Below are 15,582 nucleotides of genomic sequence, written 5' to 3'. Positions count from 1 at the left end.
AAAGTTGTGATTTTCCTTGGTTGAGATTTTAGAGAGAGAAACGGGTAGAGAAGAGAGAAGCATTAGAAGAATCTAGCGATGGTCTGGTCTCTCTGGAGATGATGATGATGAAGCCAAAGCTTTCATGCTTGATTCATTCGACATTTTGTCAAATTTCTCTGTGATATATGAGGTCAAAATTGAGGGACCTTAAATATCATAAAATAATATTGTAGACTTTATTCATTACTAAAAATGAGATAGGGACCTTAGACTAACTTTCTCTTTATTTTTTGGGCTATGTAGTTAATCCCCAAAATCCAAACATACCTTCTATCACCAAAAACCATCACTACCACCTGCCAAATTCTTTTATATTTAAAATCTATCATCACAACAAAAAAATACATATAAAAATTTAAAATTTTCTAATAAAATATAATAAAAAACAATAATAAAGAAATGATAGAAGGGCAAGAAAGACATAATAATAATAATAATAATAATAATAATAATAATAATAATAATGAGATAAAATTGTTACGTCTCTTGTAATTATGGAAACTTTATAGTCGGGATGTAATTATGTTGTACAAAAATTATAATTTTTGTAATTTATACAAATTTACTTGCTTTAACTTTACCAATTGAATTATGAATATGCATTTGTTATATAATACTCGAAACAAAATATAAATGGTAGTGCGCACACAAACAAAAAATATAGATATAATATTTTAGGCCTCGTTTGAGATGCTACCTTTTTAGTCAATTAGTCAAAAAGTTATTAAATTAGTCAATTAGCCAATTAGTCATACCAAAAAGTCAACAATTATGACTTCTCTCTACTTTTTGCACAGTTTTTCATAATTAGTTAAAAAGTCATTCCAAACATACAAGTTTTTTTTACCTACCTTTTTAGCCAATTAGTCAAAAAGTTACTAAATTAGCCTGTTCCCAAACGAGACCTTAGTGTAGTTTAGTTGAAAATATTAAAACTTAATCTTAACTAACTTTTTTTATTTTTTTATAAATTATTTTATTTTATTTCAAAATAAAATTTTAGACCGTTGTTCAAAACCGTGGATAGCATGGTTCTATATATATATATATATATATATATATATTATATTTTTAGATTTGATTCATATAAGATATTAAGGGGATGCACCAATAAATCCCAAATTAATAACTTATGCACTGTTTAGTCCTAAAAGTTTTCTTATAGATTGAAAGGTCTCATTACAATGTTAATAACATCAGATATAATGTTAATAACATCAGAGTCATGTTACAAACATTGGATTTCAAACATCTTATGTTCATCAAATTTCAATAATGTTTGAAAATATAGGATGAAAAACATCTAATGTTCATCAGATTTCAATAAATTTTGAAATTATAGAATGAAACATCAGATCATTTACATCATTCACATCATGTTGATGTAAAAATGAGACTAAATGGAGCATAAGAATAAAAATGAATTTTTCTCAAAATGAAATTTTAGAACAAATTTCTAGAGGTGGTGACGTAATTGATGAGATATCTAGTCGTTTCTCTTGTTCCTTACGTGATGAAAGTCCCAACCCTAATTTACCCCACAAGTTGGAATTAAAGAAGGGCTCTGCTTTGCTGACCATTAAAACCCGTTTTGATTCTCACCAAAGTCATCACTGATCTCATGGCTCAATCGCAGACAAGCATATATATATATATACATACATAAAGCACACAACCCACGCACACTTATATCATTGTCTCTGCGGTTTATCTGTGATCTTTCAACAATATATCTTTCAAAAAAGCTAGGGTTTTTCGGGAGCTGATTGTACTAGTTTCGTGCTTGAGCTCAACATCTACCGAAAGGTAACAAAATTTTATAATATTTTATAATAATTTAAATTATGATGAATTGAATCTATATGATGAGTTGATCGATTTGTGTAAGCGATTTTAGTAGCTGGTGATTAAATTGGTTATTATTATGATGTCCTAGTTCTGAACTTTAGAAAAAAGATTGTGACCCACAATTTAGAATCTGACAATTTACCACAATGACATGTGTCAATTTTTGATTTGTCACCAACTCAACTATTTGAAGCCCAATCTCCTTGTAAACTGTGAGTTTCTATCATTCATCTTAACTTTAAGACCTCTTAAACCGTCCTGGGTTTTGTGTGTTTTATCGATTTTTTTTTTTTTAAAGTTATTATTATTTATTTTTGGTTTGTGTAGATAATAGTTAGTTTTATATAACCCAATAAAAATTATGATTAATTTAAGAACATTAGTAGGTAATTTTACAAGCTAAATACCAAGGAAAAGGGGAAAAAGTTCTCTTGATCATGTTTTATGTTATTCCAGTTTCATTGATTGTTATGATTTTATTTATGATATGAATATATGATTATGACATCCGGGTTTGATTGTGGTTGATCGGGCAGTTGACCATTAACCCTTCTTCTCCTGCAGTTTATTCAATTGACCATATTTTAGAACATTACTTGAAATCATCATCTTGATATACTAACAATAAATTGTTTATGAGCAGTATTCCGTGAAATTGTTTTAATTGAAATAAAAAATAGACAATGCTGGACTATTTTAAAAGACTTTAAATGACATGAGATGGAATTGAATTGTAGCCTTCACGATAATCCAGCACCATAATTGATTAGAACTGTTATAAGGAGTATGTTATATTCATTTTTACAAACCTTTTGGAGCTATGGAGGATAATATTGTTATTGTGAAGTTTAGTAGGGATTATACCTATAAGTAACATTTTATAGTTGTATGGTTATGGATATAGATATAGATAAATAATTATTCTTTCTTCCCTTCTCTCTCAACCTAGTGCTTTTTACTTCGCTCTTATAAAATCTCTTGGCTTTCCTCCAAATTATAATCCTGAATTTTAAAATTTGTGGATCATGTGGTTGAGAACATCAGTAAATATATTATGGTGTAGAAAGTATGATTTGTTTATTTAAATTATGCACTTTAGATGAATTACTTTAATATCTATTTTCTGTTCTTGCCTTTTTGAGATGTTGATTAATGATTTAACTTTTAAAGTAGATTCAAAGTTTTATTTGCTATGGTTTGGCTGGAGAAGAAAAGATGGTTTTGTAGAGTTTTGTGCTATATTGCATCCAACTTTATGAGGGATGAGGGCTTCTTGTCAAGTGTGGTTGCACAAATTGCTAGTAATAAAGGAAAATTATGCTTCTCTTTGTCTTGTCTTGCCTTAGTCTAGTGATTATTTGGGTGATTGTGATTTGGTCAAAACATAACCCTTACTTCTGTAGGAGTTGATTAACCAAAGGATTGAATTTTTTCTTCTTTTTTGAGATGTGATGTGTGCTCCAAATTAGTAACACTATTTCTAAATGTATTTAGTTAGGTAGGGTCCTTTTAGAAGTCTTTTGTTGTTGTTTTGTTGTCTTCCTAGATTTTGGTGTACTTTTACAGTTAATTTCTCTGGCAATTCTTTGTCATATGTTGTGAGCAACACACTTAGTTTCTTATCATGGTGTTTTGTAATTGGTGAAATTCCTGGTCTTCTTTTGAGTTCTTTTGAGGCATTTTCGGATGCTTTCATTTGGTTTCTTTAGGCAAGCATTGCATGCTTGGTTAGGTCATCAATTTGTTATCTATTCCTTTTGAGGATAGGTAACTTCTGAAATTTGATTCCTACTTTTAGCATTATTGTTAACTTACATGCTTGGTTTTGTCATCAAATTTTACTTCTTCAGGGGCTTCTCTTTTCTAAGTTTTGTGTAATGGGGTAAAATGAAATTTTGAGGGTTTGATCCAAGTTTGTTTCTTGCTTGAAGTGAGTAAGAAGGAAAGTATTGAGTTCGTTGGCATGATCAAATTTATCATAGAAATTAGGGTAAACTACAATAGGTACTAATAGCTGGATTTAATTCCCATCAAGTCCTATTAAAAATAAGTCTTAGTAAAATCGTCGCTAAAAATAATTTTTTGTAATGATTTTTTGCATATGTTGCTAAAAATTGACAATTAGTGACTTTTTTTGTCACAGTTTTTATAAATTTTCGCTAATCAGTGACATTTTTTTGTGACGAATTTTTCAAGCTGTCGCTGAAAGTTGAAAATTAGTGACTTTTTTTATGATGATTTTTTTAAACTGTCACTAAAACTTATAATTTAGTGACGTTTTTTGTGATAAAATTTTTAAACTGTCGCTAAAAATTAATAATTAGTGACTTTTTTTTAATAGTATTTGATGAAAAATGCCATTAATTATCATAATACTTACTGAACAATGAGTTCACTTATTAGGACTGACACGTAAGTCCCCCTAGAAATTATGTTCCCATGTGTTTCTATTTTGGCATCCCTTTGTGGATGGAGGATGGTGAGGTGGTTGGTGATGGACCCTCTAGGAAGATGGTAGGTGCTGAGATGGTTGAAGATCACCAAAGGTGGAGGAGTGGGGAAAAACAATCTTAGATAGAGAGAGGGTGGCAATGGAGAACTCTCAAGCTTGCTAGAGGAGAGATGGGCTTGCTTGTGTCTTGCATACATGGTAGAGGACCCCTTTTATAGGAGGGTTGAACCATGGAGGACAGCTCACCGTGGATAAGTGGGTCATCTTCCTTGGTTTGATAGTCCGGAGGTTTCAACTGTCCATTGCTACAGTTAGGTCTTGGAAGATTTATCATGGAGATGACGGTGGGTAGGTGTGAATGTGATAAGCATGGGAGATTGTATCATAATATCTGTTGAGGTAGGTATGATACATTGTTGGAGATATTAAACCCCTTGGTCATGGCCCTGCTCTCTAAGACTGGTCAAGGTGAGGCCACCTCTTGGGGTGAGCCAAGCAACATTATGATCCTTTGACTTTAGCCGCCTAGTCACAGTTCTCTAGTGATTCCCAATGAAAGTGCTAGCCCATATGCCCAACCCAGGTTAACACTTCTAGGACGGAGTGTGAATTGATGGTTGCTTATAGTTCTCATTGAGACCAATCAAGAAGTTAGAGAGTCGCATCAAAGATCAATCTTGAGAATCGAGCAGCTGTTGGGTGGCTGCTCAAAGAGGGGGGGACCGAGTGGCAAGATGTGCAGTGAGAACCGAGCGGTTGTGCTAGCTATCAGGTACTGCACAATCTTTCCTTGGTTTGCTGGCTTGTCCAAGGATGTCCACATGGCTGTGTGTCATTAGACTGCGTGTCTATTAGGGGATGACACATGTTGTTGGTAAGCTGACATGGAGGTGATGTGGCCAAGACGGACACTTGTATCTACACCTTTCAATTGCATCTACAAGATTGCAACTGGACATTATTCTTTTGAGTTTAAAGGCAGGTAAATTCTCTACCTTTTTGGTATTTAGTCATAGCCTCTTGGGTGAAAATTCTAGAGAGGAACTTGTTAAGCTCATGAATGAAGTCCAATCCCAAAATAAGGTCACAATGTGAAGCTTTTTTGAGCAGGATTCTTTTTTATCCAGCCCATTACATTTGAATCATGTAATTGGAGCATTGCCCATCTTAAAGGAAGCGGGTGTTTGAGAGGACTTTTGCAAGACTTGATGCTTTGTTGAACTTTCTGATAAACTTCACCATATATGATTATTTTCTGTTTATTTTTGGTTCATTTTTCCCCCCCTCCTTTCTTACAGTTTATTTCTTCCTTAGTTCTCCTTTGAGAGGGAAAAATGATTCCTCAAAGTTTTAAATTTGCAGAAAATATTAGCTTATCAAAAAGAACAATTTTTTTTTTGTTTTTTTCCAAACTGCAGACAGTTTTATTCCTAACTTATTTTCTTCTTTGTTTGAGTTATGCTGTTGATGTTATGTTATATTTTGCGTCTAGCATTGAAGTCCATTATCCAATCATTTCTTTGTTGGCATATTTGCAAAAGCAGGTTTACATTTCGTCTTTTTTTTTTTTTTTTTTTTGAATAAATAGGTTTACATTTTGTCTTGAAGATAGAAGGAGATCCAAATTGCAAACGCAACTAGATGGAGGACTGGGGTAATATTTCATGGCTTTATTTTTGCAACATTTCAGCTTCCAAACTTGATGGACTATTGTACGTCTTTTTAATTCTGTAACATAGTCACATTTTACTATCTAAAATTACAAGTCCTGATTTATAGAACTCCAATTCAATTATGGTTGAATTGATTTGCGTTGGATGGTGTGCAAAACTAGGAAATTGAATGGATGTTTAAAAAGGCAGGTGCTTGGCTTAACCATGTTATTCATTGATTATGGCCTCGTTTACAAATATCATAATATCCTTCCATGTTAGTTTATATTTATCGTTTTTAGTTTTAATCATAATATGTGCTATTTTGTAATCAAACTATGTTACTTGAGGATTATTTCTTTTGTTACTTTGGTTATGATAGATGATACTTTCTAAGCGAAACTATTTTAAGTTGATGTTTGAGTTAATTTGCCCAATAATCTTATAATTGTAAAGCATTAAGTTGAAAGCACATGGGTCGAGAGCTTGAGGTATGAAAAAGTCCTGTTCACAACTGCCCAATAATCTCATAATTGCAGAGCATTAGGTCTAAAGCACATGGGTCAAGGGTTGGAGGTATGAAAAATTCCTGTTCACAACTGCCCAATAATCTCATAATTGTAGAGCATTAGGTCCAAAACACATGGGTCGAGGGCTTTAGGTATGAAAAATTCCTGTTCACAACTGCCCAATAATCTCATAGTTGCAGAGCGTTAGGTCCAAAACACATGGCTTGAGGTATGAAAAATTCCTGTTTACTCGTGATTTTAAGGAAGATATGCAACTGATCAAGTGGATGATTGAAGAACAATAAGTGTAGCAAACCTCTAAGGGTCAAGTCTTTTTCATTCTTTTGTGGCTTTTCTTTTGTTGACTATTTTAATTCAATATATGCTTGCTTGTGCCATGAAACTAGCTTATGCAAATCAGATGCATCTAACATTCTACAAGATTTACTCATACGTGAGTTGCAGGTGAAATTGGTTATTGTTTTTTGAGTGCATATCATGTCAATGTGGATAGTTTTTTGTCTTTGAATTTCTTTCACTATATTATACTGGTTTTGATTCACAAATTCATCTATCTTAAGGCTAGGGTGATCTCTTGTTGAAAAATTTCTATGTAGGACAATTGAAATATATTGTTGTGGATAATATTATTGTAATTTAATCTTCAAAGAATAGAGTTTTACAAAATTCATAAAATCTGGAGAACAGACCGCAATTTAGGAATATGATTATGAAAGAAATCATTATTAGTTATTACACTACCTATTATTGCTCTTTATACATTTTGCATATAATGGCATGACACCTCATATCCACAGAAAATTAAAAATGTTAAATAAAGTAAAACCTTAGCTAGTTTATGTACTTACCTTACTATATAATAGAAGAGTTGACAATTCCATTTGTGGATTCCTGGGTGAATGAACATACTTGATCCTTAGGATTTAGATGGAGGGAAATGAATAGGTGGTAGTGATTTTGTAATTTGTAAAATGAATTTAAATCTGTTGCAGTTTTTGTTTTATTTATTTTTGTAGGAAGCATGAACAGACCTTTGGGTTTGCAAAAAAATGGTTTTGAGCCCTCTGAAATATGTCTTTCCCAGTTTTAAAATAAGCAAGTGATGTAAATGGCTGATGTGCTCTGTATTAGATGTTAGTTGATACTAGATATAAACCTACACGTATACGGCACTTAGAGCCTGAACATTCACAAAGAAGCAAGGTTTAAAAATTTAGTTGATGTTGATGATTTTTTGTGGAACCTTGATGCAGGAACATGATTTTTGGCAACTTGCCTTCAAGATTTTAATTGTTCTTAAAATATGTTTGTGACCTTTATTATTATTATTCTTTTTATCTTCCTTAATTGTTCTTGTGGAAGAATGAGAAAAGTAATGATTTTGGGAATTACTTGTGATTGTTATAGAGGACGAGCCAATTCTACCTCCTCTCAAAAAGGAGCAACTGAAGAATAGCTGGGATGAGGAAGATGTGGATGAAAATGATGTGAAGGATTCTTGGGAGGATGAAGAAGAAACTGTTCTGGTAATGTTGATAGCATGTTTTATTTTATAGGTTTATTAAAATGTTGATAACTTTCTTTGTTCTATTAGATGTCGAGATAAGTTATCATAGCTAGTGAAGATGTGGAGATAATGTAGCCATACCTAAAACATGTAATTTTGTAGTAGGTGTTAAATGACTGAACTTCATTTTCAGCCATTCCAATTTAGTTGTGTGCTCATTAGATTAATTTGCCCTCCTAAATATGTGGCAATATGTGATGGCGAGCATGGAAAGAAGAAAAAGGGCAAATTTGAAATTTCAGATGAAGCACGTTTAAGAGATTATGGATTGAAGTTTGGAATAATTTTGAGTCTTTATTTGAATTCATTCTAATTATAGTAGGTTTTAGTAGTAAGGGTATTATGGTAATTTCAATATTTGTTGGACATGAGTTGTAGGGTTTGCCTATGGGTTTTTATTTTGGGGTAAGTTATTAAATGGGTTGTTATATGTAGGTTTTGTTATGTCTAAAATAGTCTTAGTGGTAAAAAATGTCAAAAGTTTCCTATTTTGAATGTGTCATGGTTGGAGTAGAATTAGAAGTTATCAAAGTTTTCTATCATAGCTGAAATAGAATTGGAAGTCATAATCATAATTAGTCTAGAATATTTGCAGTTACTAAATATTCTTAGTTTCTAAATTTGACGCATAGTCATTATAGAAATAGGAGATTCTTTCGCCTTCAAATATGTGTAATCTTAATGACTAAATAAAGAGTTGATATTATGAGAATTTGAGATTGTGTTTGTGTGATTGGCCTAAACCCTTGTGAGGATGAAGCTCCTCTTTCTTTCTCTTCTTCTTCTTCTACTTCTACTTCTACTTCTACTTCTACTTCTTCTCTTTCTTCTTCTTTGCGCACATGCCTTAGTTACTGTTCTTGGGTTACTATTCACGGCCCGCATGGGGGAGGGGGCAAAAATACAAAACCAAAGAATGACTATGGATTGAGCTGAACCTGATTTTTAATTGACTTTGGATTCGATAAGAACTTGAGTGAGTCTACATTTCCCTCTTCGATTTTGTGGCTTTTTCCTGATTTGTTGATCCGCTCACGCTGTAACTCCTGTGTGTGTGTGTTGTGGTTTTTGTTGAGAACAAAATACTTGAAATCTTGAATTTTTTTTCTTCCTGTAAACCTCTATTCGGATGTTACAAATACTTAACCCTCTTGATGGCTTAATTTCAGCTGTTTTTAGTTTTTATTTTTTATTTTATGAACCAGTGTATTTTTCTTCCACTTGACAAAATGCTTAAACATTGAGCTGTCCTAAATCATATAGTCCATCAGCTAAGTGATTGTTGATGTTACAAATACTCAACCTCTTGATGCCTTCAAATATCAGCAGGTTTTTTTATTTTATTTTATGAACCCATATATTTTTCTTCCACTTGACAAAATGATGTAACATCGAGCTGTCCTAGATCATAGTACAGCAGCTAAGTGATTGTTGATGTATGTAAATGAATTTCTTCCTGATTGTTGATGATCCTTAAGTATTTCCTAGGAGGGTGTGTGAATGTATTACTTTGATTAGGTTTTAGACTTTGAATGGGCCCGAATGCTCTATTTATCAGGCATCTAAATTGTTGATCAACTTATGTTCCAGAATGTTAATGTGTGGAAATATCTCATGGATTGCTTGAACTTAACATATCAGCATGCTAGGCATATGCATTCTACTTATATGTATTTATGAATTGCCTTGTGCAGCGAATTTTTACACCTTTATTATCATGAGCTGAGAAGCTTGATTCATGCTGCACATAAGCAGTGGTTTGATTTGCTTTTGTTGGTGCATCATCATTTGTTGTTTTTCATGGGATATGATCAGGCACCTGCACCTGTACCTGTACCTGTACCTGCACCTCCTGCAGAAAACGTTCCCAAGAAGAAAAGTGCAAAAGTAAATGTACAGAAAGGAAAAACTGTTGTAGTGAAGGAAGTGCCGCTGGATCCTCTGGCAGAAAAACTTTGCCAAGAAAGGTGAAATATATTGATTTCATTCTTCTTGTTTTTAGCTAGGTCATGTTTAGACATTTAGATAAATTTGTTAGAGGAAGAGAACCAGAAAACTAATTTGTCAAAAAATTCTGTTTGGTTTAGTTTTCTGCATGTTTTTTCTGAAAAACTTTCAAAAAAACCAAAAACAAATATGATGAAAAAAACAAAAAAGAACTTATCATTTTAATTTGATTTTATCATTTTGGGGGTGAAAATAAATTTTGAAAAAGGAAAAATATTTTTGGTGTTTATTTTTGTCAAGCCAGTTTCTATTTTTTCAGAAAAATTTTAGAAAACAGATTCTGAACTCCAAACCAAACAGACATTAATCTAATGATTGGTAAAGTGGTGAAGAAGTAATTTATGTCAGTTTGGCTGGTCAACTATATCTTATGTTGTGTTTTGTCAAAAAATTCGTTCTTTCCAATAAGTGAGATCAGTGGACCAGGTTCTTGACCACCCCAAGCATAATAAAATTTGTGAATGGAGTATAGTTCTAGAGTTTGCACTAGTCCATCTTTGCCTTTAAGGCGCTGTCATGTTCATGCACTGCTGGTGGGGACAATGTGAAGAAGTCGGGAATACTTCACTTTAGTCTTCATGTTGTGGTGGTGTGTGAAGAAGAGCAAGGGCAATTGTGGAATTTTAGGTGGATCATGCTTTGTACATTGGATAATTAGGGCCTGTTTGGTTTTGTTTTCATTTTCTTTGCTTTTTTTTGTTTTCCATATTCATGTTTTTGGAAACAAAACAATCAGATTTTGACTACACCCCTGATTGTATATCTTTTCCAATTTTTGTGCAAACACAAAATTTGAAAATTAAAAAACAACTTTGGTTTTTCAATCCCGGAATCCTAAGTCCTAACAAATCAAGCCTAATTCATACTTAGTTGTTGCCCAAAGCTTCAACACAACTTTTGAAACTCCAAGAATCTGCCTTTTGGAAATTAAGCCAAATCTCACAACTATTTTCTACGATCATTAGAAACTCTCTCCTACCTTTTAGATCTCCACCACCAGCAGCTTTCTAACCCCAAACCCACCACAAAACGAAGTGTAGGGAGCTTTATATTGTTTTTCCTAAAACTGTCCTACATGAGTTTGATATCATTGCAGAAGAGGCTATTTTGTTCCCTACCTGCTGTTTCATCTAGTTGATCTTCTACGGCAGCGGTGATGAAGGCCAAGTTGAATTTAGAATTGCAAGCTATAATTGAAGACCATAATGGCATAACTAAACTTAGGCACAAGTGAATGATAGGTAGCTTCACTAGTTTTGATGTGAGTACTTTGAAGGATATTGTTGTTACTCTTCTGGGTAAGAATCTTCCTAAATCAGATTTAACTCGAGAAGTAGACCACTCAAGTTCTAATTCAACTTCGAACTCCAATGTTACGACATGTTGAATTTGAACATAATGAGTACCAACTAGTTGAGATTGTTGTGGACCTTGAGGAAACTACAAAAGGGAAAGGATAATAAGGTTGATAAATTTGAGCAAATCAAAGTAATGGATGAGAGTTTGGTTAAATATTCTGCCTGTTGCAAAAATTAAACTGCCTATGAATTGCAATCCCATCTTAACTATTGATTTGTTCATCCTAGGTTAAGCTGACCTTGACTTGTCAATGGTATTGCTATCTTTTTTATGCTAAAAGGGGTAATCGTGTTGTATAGATTTTCGTAAATCTGTCCTGCACTTCTATGGCTATCCTATGCCAAATGAACACACCTCTTTCTACTCTCCCCCTCTTGTGCGTTGTAAGACTCAAAAGATTTATCTTTTACTTATTTAATTTGAATAATTACAAGATATTGCAAGAAAAAGAGGATCGCCGGCAAGGGAAGGTAGATCTCTGCAGTAAAGCAAGAAATTAAATCCTGACAAATTGATAAATACTGGTCTAATGTCTAATTAATCTAGCAAACTTTGGTTGGCAAAACGCTATAAGAAAACCTTCTAACTGTTTGCTTCCTGCTTGGCTAATTAATCTTCTTCAAGTAAGTGGTCCTTGGGTGAAGGTGAAGGATGTCCCAATAGAAGCCACTTGGTGACGTTACACTTGCCTTCACATCTTTTATCTGGATGCTCTCACTTGGTATGTCTAATAATCAAAAGCGTCGATCGGCAGAAGGGAGTCATTTTCTAAGAGAACATGAGTCCACATCACGAACTTGAACCACTTCGAGTTTTGAACATTAGAGTTTCTTCTGTGCTTGCTTTCTGCGGCATTTTTGGACTTGAAATTTTGGTCATAAATTTATGAACTCGCTGTAAGAGTGTATCTTAGTCTTCCAATCTGAATTATTAATCCATACTTGATGATTCTTAATTCATTACACTACAAAAATGAGTCATGTTCTTAGCTTGCCATATGCTTTGTTCTTATTAGTGCTTATCCTGTTGCAGAGCTTGCTCTGATGATTGGTTGATCATATGTACTTTTATGTTTCAATTAGTCCGTTTGATTATTGGAGCAGTATGCCTACAATGTCCATTAAGATTTTTGTGTGGGAATAAGGCCATAAAAAACATTTTCTACTATATTGATTACAATGCTAAGTTTTCTCTTGCATGACTTCTGCATTGTTTCAGCTTTAGTATTTTACATGTGAAGTTTGAAACCTTAATTCGTGTGATACTGTGGTTGATCACAGCAGAACTCATTTAACTTTGTTGATCTCATTGGACAATTTGATATGTAGTTTATGAGTTTCTTAGACATTTGACTTTTGCCTTGTCTCTGGTACATGAGAGATTTATGCTGTGTTTTCTTTCTCTTTTGAACAGGCTTGTGGAAGAAGCTGATTTTAAGTCCACCAGAGACTTGTTCAATAGAAGAGGTGATGAGAAGACCCTTGATGATTTCATTCCCAAATCCGAAAGTGATTTCTTAGAATATGCTGAACTCATTTCTCATAAGCTTCAACCATACGAGGTGGCTTGAATTTTATTTATTTATTTATTTTTGGTTTTGTTTTGTTTGTGCGTGTGTGTCACTTGATGATAAAAAGTGGTTCCAGATTTACCTGGCCTTTTTTTAATCTCCAATGTAGAAAAGTTTTCATTATATTGGACTGCTCAAGGCTGTAATGAGACTGTCAATGACTTCTTTGAAAGCGGCAGATGCAAAGGAGGTTGCCTCATCTATTACTGCAATTGCAAATGAAAAGCTAAAAGCAGAGAAGGAAGCCAATGCTGGCAAAAAGAAGCCAGGTAATTTATATTTTCTAGTTGCTGTAGAAACTCAGGGTTTCAACCCAGTTTCAAATGTAATTTTCTTCTTTTTTGAAACTGCCTGGATTTGGATGTAGAGGGATAAAGCATGAAAAGTTGTTCGATAAGAGTTGTGAAATGTAATTGGAACTACACATTCCATCCTGAAATCAAAGTACAGAATACTTTAATGCATTTCAGGGAGAATTAGCTAACTCTGGGTTTGAGTGGTATTTTATCCGTAACCGCAACTCATCCACCAATTCTTCAACATCTGTTTGTTTGGAACACTAGGTTTCACCCAAGTTCCATCCTGGTTATGGAAAGATCAATCCTTCAGGATAAAGCAATGCCAGATATTCTTGCTATGTGGACACAAAAAGCGAGATTGCATCATTTGGTTGAATCCATAAGCTTGTGCATGGCTACATTCATGTATCTTACTTGGCGCACACAGTTTTATTTATTTGATTTCTGTAACTTGAAGTTTCTGAAGGCTCATTACATTGGTGCCAACGATTTCCTTAGAAAATAAATTTAAGTTTGGATAAATAAGGTTTTAAAAACTCTAAATGTGCAAGAATATATTTTGACCCTCACTCAAGCAATGTTCTGACTCCCCACTAGTTTCTAGAAAGTGTTTTGAATGTGTCGATCACTTGTTTTTTTGAAATTTAAATCTAAATATGTGTGAATTGGGTTCCTGTCGATGACCCCAAAAGTAGTACTAGTACTCTGAAATGAATTAAATTGGAGGATGGGAATTGTATTGCACTTTTGGTATTAATTATATATTGTAGTCTTGAGCTTTTTGTTTTACATCTCAATAATAAAATTTGAATGCTGCTCTCAGGGACCCAAAAAATGGTAAGCTTCCTTATATTTCTAGACTTCAGACTGCCTGCCAAAACAATTAAATCAAATAATGAAAACTATCTTTTGCTAGCTTATGTTGACCATACACTAGTCTCATTGTTTTCTACTTTCCATATATTAGGCTTTCTATTGTAGGTCAGGAGTATTTCTTATTTGTCTTTCATTAAATATTTCTAAATTTTAAAAACTTGCTTAATGCCCTGTGGAAGGACAACTATCAGTAGTTTCACAGGTAGGCTGGTGACAGGTTGGGAGAAATGCTGCATTGCAAACAAACTTCTGCTGAAGACGCATTGTTCATGTTGTGCCATGATTTTTCATTTGAAATATCTGACTTTTGAATTTTTCCTTTTAGATTAGTTACAGAGTCTAGTTTTATGATGTTCGTAACGTGTTTAATATATGTCAAAGGTGACCTTACTGGTATTGGGTTCTTCGTTGGTCCTTCCTTGCCTGCAGGTGCAAAGAAGAAACAGCTACATGTTGACAAGCCGGATGATGATGTTGTTGTCACCGCCTATGATGGTTATGATGACTATGACTTTATGTGAAATTTTCAGTGAATAGTTACCATTGCCTCTGGATTTATCCCAAAGAAATTAGGATCAGGCAATTAAAATGTTCAAATACAGCTGACGATCCTACGGTGTTTTCTGCTCCATATTATTGAGATCTGAGTGATAAAATTGCAGTTCATTGAATAAAAGATTTTTGAACCTTTTTGTTTTTTGTATTTTGTGATGGTAGTGAATTGCTGGTTGAAAATACTGCCCCCATGTTTGTTAATCTGTACTGTCTTCCATGCAGTGTGTGTTTCGATGGAATATCTCAAGTTGTGAGTTTCTTGTCGCTTTCAACTGAGTTTCTACTTTCTTGTACCTTTCTTTCTGCATCTTTTTCTTTGCAATAGCGTTGGTGGCTTGCACACATGCACAGTTGCTGTAACTTTTTCTTATGTAAGTTTCGAGTTATTGGAAAATTTAAGCAAAGATGTTAAAAGGCATACACAGTTGCAGTCTGTTGTTTTGCAGAAGTGTATAGTGATGGTGCCTTAATGGCCCAATTCTAAAATGCCGAGCAGAGTTCTTCTGTTTTATTTTATTCTATTTTATTTATTTATTTTACACGGACCATTGTCTTCAAGTATGAAAGGGTGTAATGTCTACACGCTTGATCTGTGATTCTAACTTATGATTTGCCCAGAATACTTCTAGTTTCCAGAGAGACTGCTTCAAATGATGCAACATGGGAGGGAAGACAATTCATGGTGTTCCTGTAACAAACATCTAGCTTCATATGTGCAGTTAACTGATCGAAAACTACTTTTTTTCTCTCTTTTCTTTTCTATAAGCTTTGACTTGACAGAACATCATCGGCAGCCACCACCCTCCTTGTATTCTTCCTCAGCTC

The 15,582-nt window shown here is 33.7% G+C and overlaps 1 protein-coding gene across 2 annotated transcripts in view; it reads left to right on the top strand.

The window, feature by feature from the left end:
* Positions 1 to 15,029, top strand: part of LOC114317409 (uncharacterized) — a 113,954-nt gene extending 98,925 nt beyond the window's left edge. The window contains exons 1-7 of one of the 2 annotated variants that reach the window (XM_082866960.1): positions 1,475 to 1,848; positions 5,931 to 5,996; positions 7,932 to 8,050; positions 9,907 to 10,058; positions 12,871 to 13,018; positions 13,137 to 13,296; positions 14,632 to 15,029. In XM_082866960.1, coding sequence (XP_082723086.1) covers positions 5,984 to 5,996; positions 7,932 to 8,050; positions 9,907 to 10,058; positions 12,871 to 13,018; positions 13,137 to 13,296; positions 14,632 to 14,723 — 684 coding nt within the window. In that variant the 5' untranslated portion in view covers positions 1,475 to 1,848; positions 5,931 to 5,983 and the 3' untranslated portion in view covers positions 14,724 to 15,029. Of the gene's footprint in view, positions 1 to 1,474; positions 1,849 to 5,930; positions 5,997 to 7,931; positions 8,051 to 9,906; positions 10,059 to 12,870; positions 13,019 to 13,136; positions 13,297 to 14,631 lie in introns of those variants that run through there. The other variant, XM_082866962.1, reaches the window with a different exon arrangement.
* Positions 15,030 to 15,582: the final 553 nt, after the last annotated feature.

Source organism: Camellia sinensis, chromosome 4 (genome assembly GCF_055761805.1).
Source record: "Camellia sinensis isolate YWXY chromosome 4, ASM5576180v1, whole genome shotgun sequence".
In the NCBI taxonomy this organism is placed as follows: Eukaryota; Viridiplantae; Streptophyta; class Magnoliopsida; order Ericales; family Theaceae; genus Camellia; species Camellia sinensis.
This window is presented reverse-complemented; position numbering and strand designations above follow the sequence as displayed.